Source organism: Phocoena sinus, chromosome 16 (genome assembly GCF_008692025.1).
Source record: "Phocoena sinus isolate mPhoSin1 chromosome 16, mPhoSin1.pri, whole genome shotgun sequence".
Taxonomy (NCBI): domain Eukaryota; kingdom Metazoa; phylum Chordata; class Mammalia; order Artiodactyla; family Phocoenidae; genus Phocoena; species Phocoena sinus.
The window spans coordinates 36,647,900-36,674,630 of NC_045778.1; the positions used below are offsets into that span (position 1 = coordinate 36,647,900).

General features: G+C 38.5%; 1 protein-coding gene across 4 annotated transcripts in view; it reads left to right on the forward strand.

Annotated features, from left to right (window-relative positions):
* The window catches only part of SHLD2 (shieldin complex subunit 2), a 105,247-nt gene that overhangs the window by 53,514 nt on the left and 25,002 nt on the right, over window positions 1–26,731 (forward strand). For all 4 annotated transcript variants that reach the window (XM_032607753.1, XM_032607755.1, XM_032607754.1 and 1 more), the window contains exons 3-6: window positions 1,203–2,735; window positions 7,066–7,173; window positions 21,643–21,837; window positions 22,173–22,307. In XM_032607753.1, the coding sequence (XP_032463644.1) occupies window positions 1,208–2,735; window positions 7,066–7,173; window positions 21,643–21,837; window positions 22,173–22,307 (1,966 nt within the window). In that variant the 5' untranslated portion in view covers window positions 1,203–1,207. The remainder of the gene's footprint in view (window positions 1–1,202; window positions 2,736–7,065; window positions 7,174–21,642; window positions 21,838–22,172; window positions 22,308–26,731) is intronic.

Genomic DNA, 26,731 nt, shown 5'->3' on the forward strand with positions numbered 1-26,731 from the left:
TATGTTTCTTTATTTTTATCTCACTAAATATGATGCTTACTTAGATTTACTTATATCAAGTGCCACAGTTAATGAAAAACTGTTTAAATTATAATGAGTTTTTTAATCTGTGTAATACAAAGTGACTTTTCTTAATCTGGTGTATTTTAGAGAAGATTAAAAATACAGAAGCAGCTATTGATTATGCTAACAAAGATAGATAATACAGTCACTTGGACATCTTGAAAAGAGCCTTGGTTTGTTGGGGTTTTTTTTGCGGTACGCGGGCCTCTCTCTGTTTTGGCCTCTCTCCTTGCGGAGCACAGGCTCCGGACGCGCAGGCTCAGCGGCCATGGCTCACGGGCCCAGCCACTCCGCGGCATGTGGGATCCTCCTGGACCGGGGCACGAACCCGTGTCCCCTGCATCGGCAGGCAGACTCTCAACCACTGCGCCACCAGGGAAGCCCCAGAGCCTTGGTTTTTTATTTTCTCTCTGGTTCAAGCCTTCTGTTTTGATCTTGGGAATTGAAACGTGTGTGTGTGTGTGTTTACTTTTTTTTTTTAATATTTATTTATTCATTTTGGCTGTGGGGATGTCTTAGCTGCGGCACTCGGGATCTTCGTTTCGGCACGCGGAATCCTTTATTGCGGCATGCAGACTCAGTTGCTGCATGCGTGTGGAGTCTGGTTCCTGGACCAGGGATCAAACCCGGGCCCCCTGCATTGGGAGCATGGAGTCTTACCCACTGGACCACCAGGGAAGTCCCTAATCTTGGGAACTGAGTTCACAGTTGAAGGAAGGAGGCCCTAAACTTACATAATCAATGGAGTAAAGGAAACAGGAGATTTAAAGGTGACTATAGTGCAGTTGAACAAATGCTGTTTCCCGCCTTCTTAACTAAGTTATTGTTTAAGTGGTGCAAGTTTTTCAACACAAAAAAGTGACCATGCTAAGGATTTACTCGTTTGATGTTAGTATACTGAGCTTTATTTTCCTTAAAGAGAGTCTTTATGTGAGCAATTTTTGTGGATGCTTTGGTTTCTCCTTACGATTTCTTATATATTTCTTACTTTTATAATTAAATGGAGTAATGATGTAAATCACCAATTAATTATGTTTTTGATTCATAGTTTATATTATATTTGCTTTGGGGATATAAGTTAATATCAACTTATAAAAATTTAATGACAAAGGCTTATTTTAGATTTTTAATTTTTTCAGAAACCATGAGTGGAGGATCTCAAGTCCACATTTTTTGGGGTGCTCCAATCAGTCCACTAGAAATGACAGTATCACAGGAACCAACTTCTTTAGTGTCCACTGCGGACCCCTGGAAAGAAATTCAGCTTTTGTACAATCACCATTCCTTACATCTGAAGGATGAAAAATGCAGGCACAAAAGTCTTGAGGATTATCAGGCCCTGGAACCTCTGGACCCTCCAGATCTTCCTCGTGGTCATTTTCCAGCAAACTCTGTGAACAGATCTGTTCACGTGAAAGATGACTTCACACATTGCATTTCTGAAACACAAACTATAAAATCCCAGAAGAGTCACCCCTTGGGGTTGAGTGATAGAACCAACTCCAGTGATCAAATATGTGGATTTAAGGCTGGATTTCAACATTTAACTGAAGAAGAAAAGTATCAAAAGCTTTTCAGTGAACATAAGAAAATCACAGTTGAACAGCCTAAAGATCAATCAAATATACATGGTCAGAATGTTCCAAAAAATTCCTTTCAGTTAGATCATAAGTGTGCAGCTATATTGGATGTGATCTGTGGTGCTAAACAGACTAATACGGGGCCAGGAGCTATGGAAACAAACTGTGCACCAACAGAGCATCATGAAATACAAAACCAGTGTCGGGAATTATTTTCCTCTAGCACAGTAGACAAACCAAGGCCTGAAGGAACAGTTAGGAAGGTCTCAGGCCTTAAAATATCCACTGATACTGAATTTCTCAGTGTAATGACCTCCAGCCAGGTTGCTTTTTTAGCTCAAAGGAAGTATAAAGGGCAGAATTCTATAAATAAAGGAACCATTAAAATGGAGATTGAACCAGAGGCAAGTCATGGGGAAATAAGAATAACTGAAGATAATTTGATTCAGCCCAATGATGATTCTACAGAAGGATATGAAGGTGGACAGAACCAAGCCTGTTCCCTTGAACTGTTTAGTCCTGAAACAAAAAATAGCCACATTCTCTTGAACACCGATAAAGGTCTTGAAGAAAATATAGGATCTCAAGAACTTTTCCATTTTGATGATAAATTGACACCAAATGAGATACGCATTGAGTCCTGTAGCTCAGGAATACTGTGTTCCCAATTAAATACCTTCCACAAAAGTTCTGTGGAAAGAAGTTGGACCTCTGAAGATAAATCAGGCCATCCTCAAGCTCTATCTGAAGTCCCCCACGTCGCTAAGAAAATCAAGTTGATTTCTAATCAGAGAGATCATACTGTAACAGTGCACCAGAGGAATGTGTCTGGATTTAAGGGCATTAAAAAAACATCGTTAATAAAAAACTGTGATTCTGAAAGTCAGAAGTATAATTGTTTAGTCATGGTGTTATCTCCATGTCACGTGAAAGAAATAAACATAAAATCTGGACCAAATTCTGGCTCTAAAGTGCCTTTAGCAACAATTGTGGTAATTGACCAATCAGAAATTAAGAAGAAGGTTTTTCTGTGGAGGACTGCAGCGTTTTGGGCACTTACAGTGTTTCTTGGAGATATAATTTTACTCACGGGTAAGGTCATCATGGTATAGTGGGAGTTTATTTTACAAAGCTGTGGGCTTTTTCCCCCCTCCCACTTCAAGCCTTTGAGGATTCTCCCTTTACCCTTTGCCTCTCAGGGTTCCAGCAATGATCGAGTTCCTTATGGCATCCGCGTTGGTCTCTTCACCCCTTCCCAGGGTCCTGTGCGTTGCCATTTCTGAGCGTTTGTCTGTCCTTCTTAGTTCTGTCCCTCCTTCCCACTCATCTTCTCCTTAAGAAGCCTTCTCTGCTTGCTCCTCCTTTCATTCACTGTGCTAGCATTCATGTCGTGTATCATCAGACTCTTTCTTTGTCTTTTATAGTTTTATTTATGTATATCTTTTTTTTTACCCTTTTCCTTAGGTGTATTAACCATCTTATGATAAAAGGACAATACATCTACTACATAATCCCTAATAAAGCTGTGCACACTACATTCTTATTGAGGGAACATAGAATTTCTATTGCATTTTAAAATTATTTAAATTACTGTAGGGCCTTGAACAACATGGGTTTGAACTGCATGGGTCCACTTATATGTGCATACTTTTCAATTGTAAACACTACAGTACTCCACTGTTCGTGGTTGGTTGAATCCGTGGATGTGGAGGAACAAGGGATATGGAGGGCTGACTGTAAAGTTATAGATGCGTTAAACCCACGTTATTCAAGGGTCGCTATTAATCACATTTGGAAATATGGAAAAGAGAAACTCCTGGTATTATACCAACCTCGTATAACCGCCAGTGGAGTTTTGGAGTGTTAACCTTCCTCTTATCTTCCCCGTGCTTCTCAATCTGTGTCTGCATACATGGGTAATAGATGATATTTATTGGGAACTTACTTAGTGTCAGTCCCTGTTTCAAACTTTACGTGTCTTTCAACTCTATGAGGAGAGCACTGATTATCATCCTCATTTTTCAGCTGGAGGAAATTGGGACCCAGGGAAGTGAAGTAACTTGCCCACTGTCACCCAGCTAGGAGGTGGCAAAGCAGGGTTTCACCCAGACTCCAGAATCCCTACTCTTTTTTTTTTTTTTATAATTTTATTTTTATACAATGATTTGGAATACGGTGCATTTTAAATTTATTTATTTATTTTTGGCTGTGTTGGGTCTTCGTTTCTGTGCGAGGGCTTTCTCTACTTGTGGCAAGCGGGGGCCACTCTTCATCGCGGTGCACGGGCCTCTCACTATCGCGGCCTCTCTTGTTGCGGAGCACAAGCTCCAGACGCGCAGGCTCAGTAGTTGTGGCTCACGGGCCTAGTTGCTCCACGGCATGTGGGATCCTCCCAGACCAGGGCTCGAACCCGTGTCCCCTGCATCGGCAGGCGGACTCTCAACCACTGCGCCACCAGGGAAGCCCCCCTACTCTTAATATACAATTGTAATCATGAAAAACAGTTTGTATCCTGCTTTTTCACGTGAAAAAAGAAATCTTAACATTTTGTTACATGTCCTTTATTGATTTAAAGATAAACACACCAGTGTATTAGGGCAGAGATACCAGTCATTTTAAGAATGAATCCCAGGACTTCCCTGATGGTGCAGTGGTTAAGAATCTGCCTGCCAATGGATGGGACGCGGGTTTGAGCCCTGGTCTGGGAGGATTCCACATGCCGTGGAGCAACTAAGCCCTTGCACCACAACTACTGAGCCTGTGCTCTAGAGCCTGTGAGCCACACTACTGAGCACGCGTGCCACAACTGCTGAAGCCTGCGTGCCTAGAGCCCCTGCTCCACAACAAGAGAAGCCGCTGCAATGAGAAGCCCACGTACCGCAGCGAAGAGTAGTACCCGCTCGCCGCAACTAGAGAAAGCCCACATGCGGCAACGAAGACACAACACAGCCAAAAATAAATAAATAAATAAATAAAAATAAATAAGTGGACTTCCCAATCTTAATTAAAAAAAAAAAAAAAGAATGAATCCCAGGACTTCCCTGGTGGCGTGCAGTGGTTGAGAATCTGCCCGCCAATGCAGGGGACACGGGTTCGAGCCCGGGTCCGGGAAGATCCCACATGCTGCAGAGCAACTAAGCCTGTGTGCCACAACTGCTGAAGCCCGCGTGCCTAGGGCCCGTGCTCCACAACAAAGAGAAGCCACCGCTGTGAGAAGCCCGCGCACTGCAACGAAGAGTAGCCCCCGCTTGTCAAAACTAGAGAAACGCCCGCGGGCAGCAATGACGACCCAACGCAGCCAAAAATAAGTGAATAAATAAATAAATTTATTTAAAAAAATAACATGAATCCCAGACCAGGATGAAGTTGATTGAGCTTAATAGCACATCTAAAGAAAATGTGATAGAGAAGAGGTGTGGGTCAGCCTTAGAAGCTTATAAAGAAAAATCAAGGCAATCAATCACTGGTAATTCCTACCAGATGGTTTGCTGGGGGAGTGAGAACCTTAGCTAATATACACTGGTATTTGTGTAAGATTGTCAGGTGCAGTCCCTACTGAAGAGATGAACATGGGATTGTAACAGCTTGGCGTAGTCTTGTCTTACTGGCGGTATCCTTATTCGGTGGCAGCTCAGGTCATCTAACTCAGCTCTGTTCTGATTCAGTGCTTGCTGAGCAGCCCTTTCCGTATGACTTGGCTTCCAAGGTGTAAAACTGCCTACAAGGTGAGAACAGGCTGCAAGTGTTGTTCTTTGGCAATTAATGCCTTGTTGTATATTTAAACAAAAAGATTGTGTTCTGTTTTGGGTTTTTTTGTCTCATTAACTGAGCTTATGCTGCAGAGCTGAAATCTATTTTTGGAGTGCTGAAAAAAATGAGGTTCCCCAGACCATAAAGAGAGGGTTAGACCGTGGACCATGGTTACTTTACCAAGGCATTACTGTCACTGTGTGTGCCTCCCAGGAGGCCTTTACCTAGCAGATGGAGACTCAACCCTGCTATCTCTCTACCTTTTCCTAGTGTCCATACAATTGTTAACAACTAGGTAACATTCTGTGAAGTGATTTACCACAATTTACTTAACCATTTTCCTATTATAGAATATTTAAATTATTTCTATGAACACCTTTTTTTTAAACAGGTTTTTTTGTTCTGTTTTGCTTTATTTTCTTAGGAAAAAATAGTATCTAGTTCACAATTTCTGAATAAGAATGCCTTACGGTATGCTTATTAGCAGAAGGGGTAAATGCATACTGAATATATATATATATATTCATATATTTTTTTTTTTTTGCGGTACGCGGGCCTCTCACTGTTGTGGCCTCCCCCGTTGCGGAGCACAGGCTCCGGATGCGCAGACTCAGCGGCCATGGCTCACGCGCCCAGCCGCTCCGCGGCATGTGGGATCTTCCCGGACAGGGGAACGAACCCGTGTCCCCTGCATCGGCAGGCGGACTCTCAACCACTGCGCCACCAGGGAAGCCCGTACTGAATATTTTTTACTCTTCTAGGCACTACTGCTTTGGAATGAACCACTGCTTGGCTTCCTGGCCCTAAATTAGTCACTTTTTTTTTCCTGGCTGCGCTGGGTCTTTGTTGCTGTGCATGGGCTTTCCCTAGTTGTGGCGAGTGGGGGCTACTTTTCGTTGCAGTGTGCAGGCTTCTCATTGCAGTGGCTTCTCTTGTTGCGGAGCATGGGCTCTATGCGTGTGGGCTTCAGTAGTTGCAGCACACGGGCTCAATAGTTGTAGCTTGTTGGCTCTAGAGTGCAGACGCAGTAGTTGTGGCATGTGGGCTTAGTTGTTCCGAGGTATATGGGATCTTCCCGGCCTAGGGATTGAACCCGCATCCCCTGCATTGGCAGGCAGATTCTTTTTTTTTTTTTTTTTTTTTCGGTACGTGGGTCTCTCACTGTTGTGGCCTCTCCCGTTGCGGAGCACAGGCTCTGGACGCGCAGGCTCAGCAGCCATGGCTCACGGGCCCAGCCGCTCCGCGGCATGTGGGATCTTCCCGGACCGGGGCACGAACCCGTGTCCTCTGCATCGGCAGGCGGACTCTCAACCACTGCGCCACCAGGGAAGCCCCTGTTCACTGTTAATTTATCAGAAGTATACATTGTACTATTTACCTTAAGTGGATAAAAACCATTAAACTTTTATCTGTGGAGCAGAGCTTCCATATTGATAATGTTTGAATATACAGAAGCAATTTTTTTATTTTACCTACATACAGACATACCTAGATTCAGAGTTCAGATTTGCTAGTTTATCATTTTGTTCCTTTAGGCAGATGATTTACCCTATTTGAACTTCAGTTGGCTAGCATGTGAGAGGCATGCACAGTATTTTGCTATGACAGGTACGTTAACCACAATGTGAAGGAATTTTTGGCATGATCAGAACTTTTTTTTTCCCCTTTCTAGATGTTACTGTCCATGAGGATCATTGGGTTGGTGAGACAGTACTGCAATCAACATTTACCAGTCACTTATTAAATCTTGGGAGTTATTCATCTGTCCATCCTGAAGAATGTAAGACACATTTTAAATATAATAATTTCTTAGTATTTGAAGTATATTAGAAAAAAGTAGGGTTAAAATGGTAATGTTACAAAATGTCTTCTAAACAAGTTAGCTGAAAGGTATTAGTTTAGTTTCTTTGTAAGAATGAAAATAGAATTTACAAAAATTAACTTGTATAGTATAATCATATTTAAGAAATATTGGGGGCTTCCCTGGTGGCGCAGTAGTTAAGAATCCGCCTGTCAATGCTGGGGACATGGGTTCAAGCCCTGGTCCGGGAAGATCCCACATGCCGCGGAGCAACTAAGCCCATGCGCCACCACTACTGAGCTTGCACTCTAGAGCCCGCGAGCCACAACTACTGAGCCCTCGTGCCACAACTGCTGAAGCCCATGCACCTAGAGCCTGTGCTCCGCAACAAGAGAAGCTACCACAATGAGAAACCCACACACTGCAACGTAGAGTAGCCCCTGCTCACCACAACTAGGGAAAGCCTGCACGCAGCAATGAAGACCCAACACAGCCAAAAATTAAATAAATTAATTAAATAAATTTAATTTAAAAAAAGAAAAAAATATTGAGGTTCATGTTTCATTTTCTTATTTTTCTTAGAGTCAATATAGTCATGGTTCTTAACCTTTTAGCAAGTCATAGACCTCTTTGAGAAGCTAAGGGCCATTTCTTCAGGAAAATAGACTTAAGTAAGTAGATATAAAACCTTGCATATCAAAAAAAAAAAAAAAAACACCTTGCATATCATTCCAAGTGGTTCCAGGGACCTTAGAAGTTCTTCCGTGGAGTTTCTGAGCCTCTGGAATTCTTGAGGTAATGAAAAGAGGGAGTTGTATGGCAGATACATGTTCAGTTTTAAAAGAAACCACCAAACTGTTTTCCAGAGTGGCTCCTACCAGCAGTGTATCTTGTAGTTTCTCTGCATCCTTGTCAGAATTTGGTATTGTCCTGTTTTGAAATAGTAGCCATTCTAATCAGTGTGTAGTGATATCTCATTGTGGTATTAATTTGCATTTCTCTAATGGCACAAGACAGATCTAATAGACAGAATATAACTAAGGACATAAAAGATCTAAATAACATAGTGAACAGTGTTGATCCGATGAATAGGATAGATCCTATGGATATAAATTGAACTCTACATTCTAATGATAGAAATATGCATTTTTGTCATGTGTCCACAACACAGTCAGGAAAATTGATCCTATTAGGTCATAAAGAAAATGTCAGTAACTTCTATAAAGTGGAATTATTACAAACATGCTGATCAAATGGTATAAAACTAGAATTTATTAACAACAACAACAGCATGTCCTATATCTGGAAATTTTAAACGTATTAAAAAAATCCTGGGTGAAAAAGGAAATACAAACTGATATTATAGAATTAAAAAAAAATAATGACAATGAAAACACTGCATGTCAGAATCTCTGGGTTGCATTTAAGGGAGTTATCAAAGAAAAATTTATTAGCTAAACTCTTTTTATCAATAAAAATGAAAGAATAAAAATAAATGAATTAAATTCCAAACTCAGAAAACTAGCAAAAGAACAACAAAGTAAAGCAGAGAAATAGGAATGAAATAATAAATTAATAAGAATAAGAATTTAAAAATGATAATTTTAATAATAAATCAAAATCGTGTTTCACAAAAAGATAGATGAACCAACTAGTTAATTTGATCAAGAAAAAAGGGAGACATGCACCCCAATGTTCATTGCAGCACTGTTTACAATAACTAAGACATGAAAGCAACCTAAATGTCCACTGACAGAGGAATGAATAAAGAAGGTGTATGTATACACAATGGAATATTACTCAGCCATAAAAAGAATGAAATAATGCCATTTGCAGCAACATGGATGGACCTAGAAATTATCATATTAAGTGAAGTAAGTCAGAGCACTCATATGTGGAGTCTAATTTTTTTAAAAAATGATACAAGTGAACTAATTTACAAAACAGAAACTTACAGATATGAAAAACAAACTATGGTTACCAAACGGGAAACATGGCGAGGAGGGATAAATCAGGAGCTTGGGATTAACATACACACATAACTATATATAAGGTAGATACCAGCAAGGACCTGCTGTGTAACACAGGGAGCTCTACTCGACGTTCTGTAATAACCTATATGAGAAAAGAGTCTGAAAAAGAATGAATATATGTATATGTAAACTGAATCACTTCATTGTACACCTGAAACTAACAAAACATTATAAATCAACTGTAATATAATAAAGTTAAAAAGAAAGAAAAGAAAACGAAAAGAAAAAAGGGAGAAAGCACAAAGATACAGAATAAATGACAAGGAGGAAATAATCATTGAAACAGAAATTAAAAACCAATAAAAGGGAACTTCCCTAGTGGCACAGTGGTTAAGAATCTGCCTGTCAATGCAGGGGACACAGGTTTGATCCCTAGTCTGGGAAGATCCCACATGCCTTGGAGCTACTGAGCCTGTGGGCCACAACTACCGAAGCCCGTGCACTCTAGGGCCTGCGTGCTGCAACTACTGAGCCCACGCGCCTAGAGCCCGTGCTCTGCAGTAAGAGAAGCCACAACAATGATAAGCCCATGCACTGCAACGAAGAGCCTGCGCTCACTGCAACTAGAGAAAGCCCGCACGCAGCAATGAAGACCCAAGGCAGCCAAAAATAATAATACATTAAAAAAACAAAAGGGTATTTTACAGAACTTAATGCAAATAAATTTGAAAAAGCTGGATATATAATTTTCTAGGGAAATACAGATTGCCAAAATTGATCCCGTTAGAGATAGAAAGCTTAAACTGACCAGTTTCTATAGAAGAAATACAGGGAATTCCCTGGCCTTCCAGTGGTTAGGACTCTGTGCTTCCACTGCTGGAGGCCCCAGTTGGATCCCTGGTCTGGGAACTAAGACCCCACAAGCGGTGAGGTGCAGCCAAAAAAAAAAAAAAAAAAAAGAATTAAGGAACTACCATACAAAAAAGTGCCGGGCCCAGATAGTTTCATAGGAAATTCTACCAAAGATCAGATAATTCCAATGGTGTTAAAGTTATTTCAGAGTATTTTTTTAAATTAATTAATTTATTTTTGGCTGTGTTCTGTCTTTGTTGTTGTGTGTGGGCCTTTCTCTAGTTGGGACGAGCAGGGGCTACTGTTTGTTGCGCTGCATGGGCTTCTCATTGCAGTGGCTTCTTTTGTTGCACAGGCTCTAGGCGTGTGGGCTTCAGTAGTTGTGGCTCATGGGCTCTAGAGTGCAGGCTCAGTAGTTGTGGCACATGGGCTTAGTTGCTCCGCTGCATGTGGGATCTTCTCGACAAGGGCTCCAACCTGTGTCTCCTGCATTGGCAGGCAGATTCTTAACCACTGCACCACCAGGGAAGTCCATGTTCCAGAGTATTGAAGAAGGAAAATTCCTAATTCCTTTTATAAAGCAAATATAACACTGACACCTAAACCAAATAAAGACATTACAAATAAAAATACAAACCAGTATTATACATGATTATTGGTACAAAAAGTTTAAACAGAATTTTAGTAAACAAAATCTAACACCACATTAGGAAAATAATGACCAAGTGAGATTTATTCCAGAAATGGAAGATTTGTTCAGTATTAGAAGATACATGAGTATCATATTTCATATTAATAAATCTAAGGAAAAACTTATATGACTATCTCCATAGATGTTGAGAAATCCTTTGAAAAAATTCAACATCAATTTATCATAAAAAGCACTCCAGGAAGTAAAAATTGAGGGATACTTTATCCTTCTATCAATAAGTACAGTTTCAGTACAGTGCTACAGTTACAATACAGTTGATACTGTATCAATAATATAGATATGCTTAGCCCTAATGCCTAATCTTATTTAATGGAGAAACACTAGAGGCATTTCCACTAAAATCAGTAATAAGATAAGATTGTTCACTATCTCTGCTATTCTTCACCATTATATATAGACTTATTAACCAATGCAATTAGACAAGAAGAGACATTTGAATGGGTGAAGAAGAATAAAAACTATCTCTATGTAAAAATGCTTTGATAACATATCTGGAAAACTCCAGGGACTCAAAGATAAAATCAGTTCAAACAATAAAAGAATTCAGTGGTGTAACAATACAAAAATTACTGTTAAAAAAATCAATAATGTTGTATACACAAACACCAAACAGAGGGCATAATGGTAGGAAAATACTCATTTACAATAGTAATAAAGAAGATACTTCAGAATAAATTAAACAAGAAATATGCAACACCTATATGAAGAAAATTTTTAAATACACTAGAAAAAAATGAAGACATGAACCAATGGAAAGACAACATTCCCTATTCTTGGATGGGATGACTCAACATTATAATGATACCAATTCTCCTTAAGATAATTTATAAATTCAATGCAGTCTCAATAAAAATACCAACATGCTATGTTATGGCATATACAACTTGATACTAACATTCATATGGAAAAACAAACATGCAAGAATAGCTAGGAAAACAGAAAAACTAGGAAATCTAGGAAAAAGAAAAACTATGAGAGACTAGGCTTATCAGGCATTGAAACATACTCTAAAGCCCCCATAATTAAAGCAGTGTGATACTGGTGCATGAATAGGCAACTAGATCAGTGGAACAGAATAGGAAGACCAGAATTAGACCACATATGTATAATTTAGTGTATGACAAAGATGGTATCTGAAACCACTGAGGTAATGGTTAGCTTTTTAATAAATGGTAATGAGGTAACTGGGTAGCCTTTTAGAAAAAGATAAGATTATATCCATTTTGGAACCATATAGGGTAAGGGAGTCCCCAGAGAAAGAGAACCAGGCATGGCTTTCTTGACACAAGAGAAGCCATTTTTGGCCTAAGCCATTTTGTGGTTTAAGCATGGCCATAATGCTTATCCTTGAACAGGTCTCAGTAATTAATGATCTTAAGGGAACAAAGGAATGCAGAAACCAAAGACTGTTATCAGGGAAGAGAAGTAACAATAACAAAGATAAAATATCCATTGTAAAGATTCCCAGTTCTGTTTCAAAGGTAGAGAGATTAGCCTGAATTGCTGAACCACCAGATCAACTGGAACCTAAGGGATGATGATATTGACCTTTTCCAGCTTGGACTCTGCCAACCGTCCAAGTCCCTTCATGAATATGTGTACACCAGCCCAAACCCCTTCATGAATATGCAGGTACTCTTAGCTTAAAACTTACGCAATTTTGCTGTTCAGGGAGGGACTGATTTGGGAATGATCACCAGTGTTCTCCTTACTTGCTGCAAGTTATAAATCCTGCCTTCTCCCAGTCTTTGACTTGGTAGTGTGTTTTGACTTGACACCCACGAAAAGGTGAACTGAGTTTTCAGGTAACAAATTCTCACAGCAAATAGAAGAATAAACTCCAAATGGATTAAGAATCTAAATATAAACAGATGGAGAGATATACCATGTCCTTGGATTGGAAGAATCAATATTGTGAAAATGACTATACTACCCAAAGCAATCTACAGATTCAGTGCAAACCCTATCAAACTACCAATGGCATTTTTCACAGAACTAGAACAAAAAATTTCACAAATTATATAGAAACACAAAAGTCCCCTAATAGCCAAAGCAATCTTTTTTTTTTTTTTTGGCTGTGTTGGGTCTTCGTTGCTGTGCACGGGCTTTCTCTAGTTGCGGTGAGCAGAGGCTGCTCTTCATTGTGGTGCCCAGGCTTCTCATTGCGGTGGTTTCTCTTGTTGAGGAGCACGGGGTCTAGGTGCACGGGCTTCAGTAGTTGTGGCTCGTGGGCTCTAGAGCGCAGGCTCAGTAGTTGTGGCACATGGGCTTAGTTGCTCCGTGGCATATGGGATCTTCCTGGACCAGGGCTCAAACCTGTGTCCCCTGCGTTGGCAGGTGGATTCTTAACCACTGTGCCACCAGGGAAGTCCCAAAGCAATCTTGAGAAAGAAAAACAGAGCTGGAGGAATCAGGCTCCCTGACTTCAGACTATACTACAAAGCTACAGTAATCAAGATAGCATGGTACTGGCACAAAAACAGAAATATAGATCAATGGAACAGGATAGAAGGCCCAGAGATAAACTCACGCACATATGGTCACTTTATCTTTGATAAAGGAGGCAAGAATATCCAATGGAGAAAAGACAGCCTCTTCAATAAGTGGTGCTGGGAAAACTGGACAGCTACATGTAAAAGAATGAAATTAGAACATTTCCTAACACCATACACAAAAATAAACTCAAAATGGGGCTTCCCTGGTGGCGCAGTGGTTGAGAGTCCGCCTGCCGATGCAGGGGACACGGGTTCATGCCCCCGTCCGGGAAGATCCCACATGCCGCAGAGTGGCTGGACCCGTGAGCCATGGCCACTGGGCCTGCGCGTCCGGAGCCTGTGCTCCTCAACGGGAGAGGCCACAACAGTGAGAGGCGTACTGCAAAAAAAAAAAAAAAACTCAAAATGGGTTGAAGACCTAAATGTAAGGCCAGACATTATAAAACTCTTAGAGGAAAACATAGGCAGAATACTCTGTGACATAAATCACAGCAAGATCGTTTTTGACCCACCTCCTAGAGAAATGGAAATAAAAACAAAAATAAAGAAATAGGACCTAATAAAACTTAAAAGCTTTTGCACAGCAAAGGAAACCATAAACAAAATAAAAAGACAACCCTCAGAATGGGAGAAAATATTTGCCAGTGAAGCAACTGACAAAGGATTAATCTCCAAATATCCAAGCAGCTCATGTAGCTCAATATCAAAACAACAAACAACCTAATCCAAAAATGGGCAGAAGACCTAAACAGACATTTCTCCAAAGAAGATATACAGATTGCCAACAAACATGAAAGGATGCTCAACATCACTAATCATTAGAGAAATGCAAATCAAAACTACAATGAAGTATCACATACTAGTCAGAATGGCCATCATCAAAAAATCTACAGACAATAAATGCTGGAGTGGGTGTAGAGAAAGGGGAATCCTCTTGCACTGTTGGTGGGAATGTAGGTTGATACAGCCACTATGGAGAGCAGTATGGAGGTTCCTTAAAAAACTAAAAATGAATTACCTATGACCCAGCAATCCCACTACTGGGCATATACCCTGAGAAAATGATAATTCAAAAAGAGTCATGTACCACAATGTTCATTGAAGCACTATTTACAATAGCCAGGACATGGAAGCTACCTAAGTATCCATCAACAGATGAATGGATAAAGAAGATGTGGCACATATATACAATGGAATATTACTCAGCCATAAAAAGAAACGAAACTGAGTTGTTTGTAATGAGGTGAATGGACCTAGAGTCTGTCATACAGAGTGAAGTAAGTCAGAAAAAGAAAAACAAATACTGAATGCTAACATATATATGGAATCTAAAACAGATGGTTCTGATGAACCTAGGGGCAGGACAGGAATAAAGATGCAGATGTAGAGGATGGACTTGAAGACATGGGGAGGGGAAGGGTAAGCTGGGATGAAGTGAGAGAGTAGCGTTGACATATATACACTACCAAATGTAAAATAGATAGCTAGTGGGAAGCAGCCGCATAACACAGGGGGATCAGCTGTGTGCTTTGTGACCACCTAGAGGGGTGGGATAGGGAGGGTGGGAGGGAGATGCAAGAGGGAGGAGATATGGGAGTATATGTATATGTGTAGCTGATTCACTTTGTTATACAGCAGAAACTAACACAACATTGTAAAGCAATTATACTCCAATAAAGATGTTAAAAAAAAGATAAATTACAAAAAAAAAATCTAAATGTAAAAAATAAAACCATATAACTACTAGAAGGAAACATAGATGAATTCCCCTCTAAACCTGGTGTAGGGAAAGTCTTTCTTACTATTACGTAGAATCCAGAGACAGTAAAATACAAGACTAATACATTTCCCTATGGAGAAATAAAAATTTGAATGACTAAAAACAACATAAAGTCAAACACAGCTGGCATACTTGGAGGGAATATTTGCAACATACATCTAAGACAAAAGGGTAGTATTCCTAATATGTGGAGAACCCTTAAAAATTGAGCGACAGCGGACCTGATGGAAAACTGGGAAGTAGACGCGAGAAATTCAAGTTAAAACAACACAGATGTCATTGTTCGCCTATCAGATTGGCAAAAATTAAAAACTAGGACAACACATTCCGTTGATGAGGCTGTGGGGGAGAAGGCCCTTTTACACATCGCTGGTGGGAAGGTAAATTGCCACAACCCTTCTGGAGGGATATTTGGTGATACCTAACAGAATTACGTATGTACGCGGCTTTCAACCCAACAAGCTTACTTTTAGGAATCCATCCTGAAGATACAACTATCAATACAAAAATGTGAAAATACATCAGAACAAGGTTATTGTTTGCAGTATTGTTTATAATTATGAGACATTGAAAAAATTGAAATGCTCATACATAGAATGGTTGATTAAATTATGGTACAGTCACATAGTGGAATACCATGCAGATGTAAAAAGAAAATGAGTCTATGAAGTGATATGAAGTGATTTCCACAACATATTGTTATGTGAAAAATAAAAAGCCCCCAAAAGTGTATGTAGTATGCTATCCTTCATCTAAGAAAGAAGGGAGGAATAAGAAAATATACATGTAATTCCTCATTTGTGCAAAAAAAAAATGCAGAAAGGATAAACCAGAAATAACAAGATTGGATACCTGCAATCTTGGGAAAGGTTGGGAAAGGGGTAGAAAGAAAGAGGGAATGGAAATACGGTGGTATCGATGAGGGAGATGAAAGAGGGAATGGAAATAGGGTAACATTGATGAGGAGGGAGCGACACTTCTTTGAGTATGTCTTTTTGTGTGGCTCTGTCTCACAGAACCACAATGATGTTTCATATACCCCCGAAAATAAATGATTAAAACCAATTAGAATCTGGTGGAGGGGGAACCCAAAATGGAATGAACATTGACAAATGAGCCTAACAGTATTATAGATGAATAAAATAACTACACAGAAGGGTGGGGGGGGAAAGAACAAACTTAAGAAACTGGAAAACAGTGTATTGACTGGATTCTGTAAGGCTAAGGAAAAAAACGTACATAAATGCTGTAATCCAGTTAGTAAAAGTGTTTCTCAAAGAGGAATGGATTAGCAACCACTCTGTATATGTACTAAAATTGAACAAGTAAGTAAATAAATTGTAGATAATGAGAATTGGGTTTCTCACTGTTAAAGAGAGAAGTTATATTTAAAAAAGAGGGAAGGGGGTCTTCCCTGGTGGCGCAGTGGTTGGGAGTCCGCCTGCTGATGCAGGGGACATGGGTTCGTGCCCTGGTCCGGGAGGATCCCACATGCCGCGGAGCGCCTGGGCCCGTGAGCCATGGCCGCTGAGCCTGCGCGTCCGGAGGCTGTGCTCCGCCACGGGAGAGGCCACAACAGTGAGAGGCCCGTGTACCACAGACACACACAAAAAAAACTACAAGCAAATTATTAGAAATAATGGGAAAGTTTAGCAAGGTGGCCAGGTATAAGGTTAATATACAAAAGTCAATTGCATTTCTAGAGTGGAGTGACTAACAACTAGTAACATAAATAAAGAGAAGGCACCATTTACAATATTATCATGTGGTACCAAATATCTAGTAAGAAATTTAACAATTTTGTTGTTAAATGAAAAAATTAAAAATTAAGAGAAATTAAAGAAGTAAATACACATACTTTGTTCACTGAAAGGTTTAACATTGTAAAGATTTCAGTTCTCTCCAAGTTGATCTTTAAATTCAGTAAAAATCCAATCAAAATCCCAATAAGATTTTCATGAAATTTGATAGGATTATTCTGAAAGTCAGTAAAAATCCAATCAAACTCCCAATAAGATTTTCATGAAATTTGATAAGATTATTCTGATAGGTAAAAGAGTACGTGGTCAAAAGCAGCCTGGGCATTTATTGTATTTATTTATTTATATTTATATATTTTTTAGCCTGGGCATTTTTGAAAACGAAAAGCAGGAATAATTTGCCCTCTTAGATATCAGGATTTAGTGTGAACCTATAGTAATTAAAAGCGGTATGGTTTTGGCCAGTTGAAGTCAGCCAATTTTTAATTTTGGGATTTCTTTAAAGAATTAAAGTTTAGAAAAAAAAGATTAAAGTTTAATCTTTTATTATGAGCATTCGAAGTTGCTACATCTTCGAAAGCATATTTCCAAGGAGCTAAATGGCTTTTTATAAATGTTTTATAGATGTTAATAACAATGGAAGGGTAAATAATGTTTTACAATAATGAAAATAACATGGTATGTAAGTATTTTGCAAGGGATTTGAGAGACAGATGTTGTAGATAGTTCTGGTTTTAAGAACCAGATATAGTTCAAGTAAGATTTGATATAGATTCAAGTAAGATTACTCTAGTTCAGTAATTTCATAAAAATCTTAGGATCTAATTCTGGATGGAGAATATCCCATGGAACCTGGGGAGCTTCAGGTTTTGTAGAACAATGTGAAAAACCTTGAGCTAATTAAATAACCTTTAGAGGTTACTTCAAATTTGTTTTTATACTTATATAGGAATTTATATTGCCTTGTTTTTCACAGGTTACACAAGTTAGTAGCTAAATAAAGTATGTTCTAAGGCTTTTTTTGTTTGATTTAGGGAAATAGTTAACAGTTGATACTTTGATAATATTGCAGTTGTTTTTCTTCTGAAAGAATAAGTCAATTTGGTTAGTTTAGTTAAGAGCTTTTTTGTTTTTGCAAGTTGTTACAACTCATGAGAGCATTCTTACTTCTGATCCATATGTGTATTGTGCTCTTGTTCTTTTCTCATTACAGTAAGGTGTTATAAATTTTACAAACCTAGTCCTGATAATGTGACAGGATATAAATTTATCTTAAATATTATTAAATTAAGTATATAAATCTAAGTTTTAACACAGTGTTTTCATGAAGTAGACTATTTTATTTGAAATCTAAGTAATCAGATGTTTCTGTACAAATTTTTATGAAGTAAGAATAAGTAAATAATTTGATATTAGCAATCTATTTTCCCCCCAAAAAGCTCTTATTGTAGATAAAGAATAAAGCCCAGAGATGTTAAGTACAAGTTCAGAGGAGTCATTATTGACAAAGTCAGAATTGAACCCAGTTTTTCTGATTCCAAATGTGCTGTAAATATTGTGAAGGAGGAATCAGGAGGCCTGGTGAATAAACTGGAGCTGTGGAAGGAGATATCTAGAGTTGGGTTTTGCTGTAACCTAATTGGTCTCCTTATCCCCACTCTTCCCCTTTTTCTCATTCATCTTTCATACTGTCTGTTCTTTTCTCTTATGCTCATTATCTTTGTTATGCTATCATATAGTTATTTTATAAAATTCATTTAGGAATTGAGTAACCTTAATTAGAATAGATTTCATTTTTCAGATTCTAAAAGCTTTAGAACATTTGTTTTTATACATCCACTCAGCTGTGCCAGAAATCTTGATGTCTTCTGCAGTCTTTTCTTTACCCTCCACATCTAATTGCTTCTTGGATTCTACCTCAGAACTAGTTCACGAATCTATCACCGTTTTCCCCTTCAAGCAGTCTTGCCTGGTTTCTAGCCCTTTCATCTGCTGGATGGTCACTAGCCTTCTAAAAGTTCTTCCTACTCTTTCATCTATGAAAATTGATTCCTCTACATTAAAGCATCCATAAACTTGGATGGGAAGACATTACATCCTTTTTTCCCTTCCAGTTTTATTGAGATATAATTGACATACAGCACTGTGTAAGTTTAAGGCATACAGCATAATGATTTGACTTACGTACATCATGAAATGATTATCACAGTAAGTTTAGTGAATATCTGTCATCTCATATAGATACAAAATTAAAGAAATAGAAAAATATTCTTTTTCCTTGTGATAAGAACTCTTCGGATTTACTCTCTTAACCATTTTCATATATAATGTACAGCAGTGTTCATTATATTTATCATGTTGTACATTACACCCCTAGTACTTATTTATCTTATAACTGGAACTTTGTACCTTTTGACTGTCTTCATCCAGTTCCCCCTTCCCCCATCTCCATCTCTGGTAACAGTAAGATATTACATCTTTATTTTCACTAATTGCTTATTGAAAATTAGCATTTCCTTCCATTATGAATAAGGTGACAATCCACAGTAATATTATCAATACTTGTGGCTTGGTCACCAGTGGAAAACACATATATTTTCATATCACATTACAGCTGTTGAAGATAAGTTGAATATCATTTATGCCCATGATACTTTGGCATACTTTGAAATTATAGTAGTTGCTGCATACTCTGCTATATCTTGTTATTTAATGTTTTAATGAGGCTCATAGGTTATCCCCAGTTTTTAAAATATTTTGATTACTCTATTTCCATATAATTGGTTTTACTATCCTATTTCATTTCGTGAACTTAAAAATATTATTCTGTAATAAAAATGTTCTAAAATTAGATAATGGTAATAGTTACACAACTTTGTGAAATACTAAAAAAAACACTGAATTGTACACTTTCAAAGGGTGAACTTTATGTATGTAAGTTATATTCCAATAAAGCTGTTATAAAAATATTATTCTGGGGACTTCTCTGGTGGCGCAGTGGTTAAGAATCCGCCTGCTACTGCAGGGGACACAGGTTCGAGCCGTAGTCTGGGGAGATCCCACATGCCACGGAGCAACTAAGCTCGTGAGCCACAACTGCTGAGCCTGCTCTCTAGAGCCCATGAGCCACAACTAATGAAACCTGCGCACCTAGAGCCCGTGCTCCAAAATAAGAGAAGCCACCGCAATTAGAAGCCTGCGCACCGCAACGAAGAGTAGCCCCCGCTCGCCACAACTACAGAAAGCACGCAAGCAGCAACAAAGACCCAACGCAGCCAAAAATAAATAAATAAACTCTATTCATAAAAAAAAAAATTATACTGATAATGGGTCTCTATGCTTTATCAGAATATCAAAAGCGTCTAAGGTACATAAAGGATTACCAGTCCCTTCTCTGGAAATATACTATCCTTCCCAGTTACTACCTAGAAACCTTTTTTATTAGGCATTTTTCCAAAACCTTGCTAAATATTTCCTCAGTAAAGCCTCTTCCAATTTCCTGGGGCAGTTCTTTTGGTGTGCTCTTAGGAATGCTTACATATACTGCATATACCCTAAGCCCATTGTTGGTATCAATCTCTAGGTTGATAATTTCTTCAGCCTTGGGTTCATGTCTTTGTGTCCGTAGCACCTAGTATAATGCCTGGCACATAGTGGATGGTTTACTGATGAGTGAGTGAATAATGAGGCTTTAGTGTGGCACAAGAAATACATTAGGATGAAAATGATACTGAGAGAAGGAAAGAAGAATCATTTATTTTTTTCTATTGAAATCAGTTAATAGACTCTGCTTTTTAAAAAGTACTCCTGTTTTTTGCTATGATCTTATTTTTCGTCAACAATTAGTCATTTATTCAAACATACCTCCCTTTCCTTCAGGGAAATTAAATTTTAATCAGCAAAACTCATCAATCTGTACATTTAAAATGTGTATTTTATTGTATGTAAAGTACATACAAAAATAAGGAAAAAACTTGAGACAGGAGAGAAAAAACATCTAAGTAGCATAATGACTTAAGCATTAAATAATCGATCTAACAATCAAGAGAAATATAAAGTAGCACATGCACAAATGCCAAATGAGAGTTAGAGATAAAAACTAAGTTCAGGGGAAGGAGACATCACTGGGAGTCTATAGTGGTCGTTTTTCTGTGTAGTTGGATGCAGAGAGAGGAGGATGACAGCATTATAGCCAGTGAATATAGTGAAGGCAGAGGCTTAGCAGTGAGAAGGAATAAGGCATGTTCTGGGAGAGCCAGTTAGGGGAGTCTCCGAGTATTTCAGATGAGAAATGCTAACAGTCTTGATGAAGAATAGCAGTTAGGGAGGGTGGGAGGGAGGGAGACGCAAGAGGGAAGACATATGGGAACATATGTATATGTATAACTCATTCACTTTGTTATGGGGCAGAAACTAACACACCATTGTAAAGCAATTGTACCCCAATAAAGATGTTAAAAAAAGAATAGCAGTGGCTGGGATAGTTGAGGAAGACGTGATCAGATCAGACTCCAGGAGTTAGGGAACTGGTTGGATACAACAGGGTAATGGAGAAATCAAAAAATAATAGAAATATTTGTCTTGGTTAAGTGGTGGAAAAATGATAGTATTAACAAAATAGAGAAGTAAGGGAGCAGGGCAAGTTTTCTGGAGATGGTAAATAATTCCATTTCCATTGGTTAAAAATATCAAGCCTATTTTGTCATCTAAACTGATTCAAGAATAAGCTACATGTTTTATAGAAATGAAATCATGTTTTACATTTAATCACACTTTACAACATAAAAAACAGTTCTAAGAAGATATCATGTTATTAGGAAAATATAATGTTTCCATGTTTTGTACATGTGGTCTTTTTTTTTTCTTTCTTTCTTAGATTCCAGTATGGTTAGTGATATTGTACTTCAAGACTTACTGGCATATGTGTCTTCAAAACATTCCTATCTCAGAGATCTTCCTCAGAGGCAGCTTCAGAAAATGAGCAGTATAGAATTTGTAGAATTGGAGCAGCTTCAGCCAGACGTATTAGTCCATGCAGTTCTAAGAGTTGTTGATATCACTATACTGACAGGTAAACATTTTCGGTTCCTCCTTAATTTTAGGTTATAAAAAAATTAAGATACAATAAGGACCTACTGTATAGCACAGGGAACTATACTCAATATTTTGTAATAATTTATAAGGGAAGAGAATCTGAAGAATATATATATGTATATTCTTCTGAATCGTGCTGTACACCTGAAACTAACACGATATTGTAAATCAACTGTACTTCAATTAAAAAAATTAAGATACAGGACCATCTTAGTGTACCATTTGGTTATCAGTAGATATCATTAGACACTGAAGTACAGTATCACATGTAATAGAGTAATGCCAACTAAAATATTCCTTTTCCTTTTCCAGAGGCATTATACAGTTATAGAGGACAGAAGCAAAGGAAAGTTATGTTAACAGTGGAACAGGCCCACGGTCAACATTATGTGCTTGTATTATGGGGTCCTGGAGCAGCCTGGTACCCTCAACTTCAAAGGAAAAAAGGTAAATACACCAAAAAGCATTAAATCTATTTATAGTTAGGTAAATGATTAATGCTTATGAGCCTACGATGAAGAGACTCTGGAGATCAGACTACATTTGAAATATAATTGATCATGATTGAATATTCTTTTGCAGATTTCTTCTGTTATAATTTTACACCTCCTGTAAGCAATTCAGTGATCTAAAAAGTCTTCTATAATTAATGGTAGCAAAATAAAATCTTCTGTTTATTCCCAGGTATACTACTTTACCTTTATAGTGAAGATCTTACCTTCTTTGGATAATGTTGTTTAAAAATTTAATTCTGGAGACGCTTCTACAATTTTTATTCAGCCAAAGTACTCTGATAAATAAACTTCTCTCTGGTTATAGGGCAGATGTTAGGGGAGTTGCATTAACTCTTTCAAGTCACAGTGTTACTGTTTAATAAATTACTGTGCCCCAGGTTTTTATTCCAGTTGTTTTAAAAGTGTGGACTATTAGCCATCCATAGAATGTTCATGTTTAAAGTATGACACATGATTACATTTTTCTTTGAAGCATAAGTTAATCGCTTATGATGTATTGAATTGAATGGAATTGATGTTTCAATAAAATAGTATAACATCTTCCTTTTGATATTGTGAGATCCTTTAGCTGTAGCAATCAGAGACAGTTTAATTACTGGCTTATGAGTTATTTTACTCTGCTAAATTAATGCAAAGATTAAGTATGTGACCCATTCTTTTTTACCTGAAAGAGTTAATGTTTCTTTCAAATGTCTATTTCAAAATAGTTATCTAAAGATCTATCACAAAAATAAACAAACAAAAAAATAAAGATCTATCACATTGTCTCTCTTAATCATTAATAGCCCATAACTAGGATTTGACTTTTGACTTTTTTGTTAAGATCAAACAGTGACAAATATTTGTTTGGTTGAGAAATCTGAAACATGTGTCAATGATAGACAAACCATCATTGTTGACCACCGTGCCATGGCCAGGAACATGAGTTTACTGCATGTTGAGCAGAATGTAGGTCGAAAGTGTCATTCCAGTGACAGTGCAGCTGTAGCAAAGCAGATTGCTCCATGCTTAATATGAATATTCTTTCAAAACTAATAGCTATTTGGTTAATAGAAGAGGAATTGTAGTTATCCCTAGATAATTCTATGATATTTAAGTTAATATTGAAAATTTATGAATCCAGGAATTAAGGTGTAGTTGTTCTTTGTTCATTCATTCAGCATGTTTATTTATAATCATTGTTTTTTAAGTTTTAATATCCACCTTAATACCTCAAGATCATTCTTTCCAAAATGGGAAAATACCAATTTTGAAGACTCATTTAAGTAAGTGATTCTACTTTCACAAATTGTTAGCATTCTGTCTATTCATTTAGTATTTCTTTTTTTTTCTTAAGGCATTCTCTGTATTATTCTTTCTGTACTGGGCCCTGGTTTTACTTGTTCCCAAGGAAAACAGACTCACATGTAGGTGATATAATCAGAAATGATCGTCAAGCAGTCATTACTGAATACTGAAGATAACAGAGTCAATGTTTTGGAGAAGAATAATAAGAAACTAATCCCCAATTGGCGTTTTTTAGAAATATGCGTTGTTAGTAGGAATTTGGTATGCCTCATATGTAGCAAGCGTTGGTCACAGTTTAGGTCCTAATGAGGGTGGGCTTCTTGGGAACTGGGTATGCATAAAATAGGCTATTCAGAACTAAATGCCTTGCCAATGCAATATTCTCCTGAAATCATTTAATAGAAGTCTAATATTTTAAAAGTATAACAGATTACAATAAAGTACTCTCGTGACATTACTAATTAAGCACAGAATAATACAAGTGATCTCAACCTTTATAATTATACTTCATGCAAAATCACAGTTATGTCTGCACGGAGGTTTGATATCCGTACATGCCCTTAATTCATGATTCAAATACAGAATTGTATCACGAATTGTCTCAGTACTGGTCAGTCTCCCTCAGACCTACTAGCTTAACTCCTTTCTGTTACTTGAACATGCCAGCCTTTTTCCTGCCTTGGGATCTTGAATTTACATGTTTCCCCTGCCTAGAGTGCTTTTTCCTGCAGCTCTCCCACACGGATGGCTCTCCAATTTCATTTTTCCAGAGAGGCCTCACACATGAATATACATAATCACTCCCTATCAGGTCACTCTTTGTTTTTTTTTGTCTACATTGGGTCTTTGTTGCTGCGAGGGGGCTTTCTCTAGTTGTGGTGAGTGGGGTCTACTCTTCGTTGAGGAGCGCGAGCTTCTCATTGCGGTGGCTTCTCTTGTTGCGGAGCACGGGCTCTTGGCGCACGGGCTTCATTAGTTGTGGCTCGCAGGCTCTAGAGCACAGGCTCAGTAGTTGTGGAGCACAGGCTTAGCTGCTCCGCAGTATGTGGGATCTTCCCGAACCAGGGCTCAAACCCGTGTTCCCTGGATTGGCAGGCAGATTCTTAACCACTGCGCCACCAGGGAAGATTCTTAACCACTGCGCCACCAGGGAAGTCCCAGGTCACTCTTTGTATAGTACTCATGCCACCTAACGCAGATAGATGATCCAGCTTATTTGCTTGCTTGGTAATTAACTAAATTTCCCAGTAGGTTGTAAAGTCTGTGAATAAAAGCACCCTGACTAGCTTGTTCACCATTGTATCCCCATCACACAGCACTGCCTGTGCTAGTAGATATTTTCTTTATGAATGAATGAAGAATAAAGTACAGAGGACTTCCCTAGTGGTCCAGTGGGTAAGACTCCGTGCTTGCACTGTAGGGGGCATGGTTTCAGTCCCTGGTCGGGGAACTAAGATCCTGCATGCCCCTCAGCATGGCCAGAAAAACCAAAAAAAACAAAAAAACCCAGATCAAGCAGCCATTCAAGGTTCCCACTGTCTTTAAGGAGTAAAAGACTCAAGTTTGAGGAGGAAATAACTTGGCTTGTTTCAAATGATAAGAAAAGAATCACAAAGTTAAAAATGCACACACATGAAGGTTTTGCAATCCATTGGATGTATTAAGAAATTATATTTGAACTTGGACACTGAGGGCTTGTAGTTAAAACTAGAACTCTATCGTGGTTAACTTAAACAATTAAGGGGGATATATTGGAAGTATACAGGAGTATGTCATAGTACATAGGACAAGAGTGATGGGTTTCAGGGGGACTTGGAACTAGGAGCTGAAAAGCCTTTTGGGTCCCAGGCACCATTTCTGTGGATCTGCCTTATTCACTCAGTCTAGACTTTCCCTGCTTATCAACCTTACAGAAAGCAGATGGTTACTCTGTAGCTCCTGTTTTACTTTTCCTTTTAAGAGACCAGTTCCATTTCTAAGTTCCCAGCAAAGAGAATCTGATTGCCTAGGTTGAATTTGATTCAGTCAGCTGTGGCCTGGAGGACAGGGTCAAAAAGTAGGCAGTTCCCTGTCAGTCCAGTGGTTAGGACTCTGCACTTCCATTGTAGGGGGTATGGGAACTAAATTCCCTCATGCTGCACTAAGCGGCCAGAAAAAAAAAAAGAAAAAAAAAGTACCAGTTGGAATATCTGAGCTTATTTCAGAGGGTGGGGGAACAGTTAAGGGGGTTATTTGTGGTCTGGTAGACACACAAAGATATTCACTATCAAAGATATGTATGTTCACTAGCCTGGAGAGATGTATGTTATAGAATATTTAGTTTAAAAAACTAGGTTATAAAACTTCATGTGTAATAGGATCTCATTTTAATAAAAGTGAATATGTAAGTATGTATATACACATTAAAAAATCTGGAAATACAGGGACTTCCCTGGTGGCGTAGTGGTTGAGAATCTGCCTGCCAGTGCAGGGGACACAGGTTTGATTCCTGGTCTGGGAAGATCCCACATGCCGCGGAGCAACTAAGCCCATGCGCCACAACTACTGAGCCTGCTCTCTAGAGCCTGCAAGCCACAACTGCTGAGCCCACGTGCTGCAGCTACTGAAGCCTGCGAACCTAGAGCCCGTGCTCCACAATAAGAGAAGCCACTGCAATGAGAAGCCCATGCACCACAACGAAGATTAGCCCCACATTCACCACAACTAGAGAAAGCCCGTGTGCAGCACGGAAGACCCAACACAGCCAAAAATAATTAATTAATTAATTTTTAAAAATCTGGAAATACAGATACTAAAATGCTAGCACTGGCTATTTCTATATAGTAGTATTATGTGGTTTTTATTTTTTCTTTATACCTTTAGTTTGAATTTTATGCATGTATGGAGTCTGCATTTATTTTTTAAACCTTTTAGTATAAAAAACTTCAAACTGGGACTTCCCTGGTGATGCAGTAGTTAAGAATCTGCCTGCCAATGCAGGGGACATGGGTTCGAGCCCTGGTCCAGGAGGATCCCACATGCCGTGGAGCAGTTAAGCCTGTGCACCACAAGAACTGAGCCTGTGCTCTA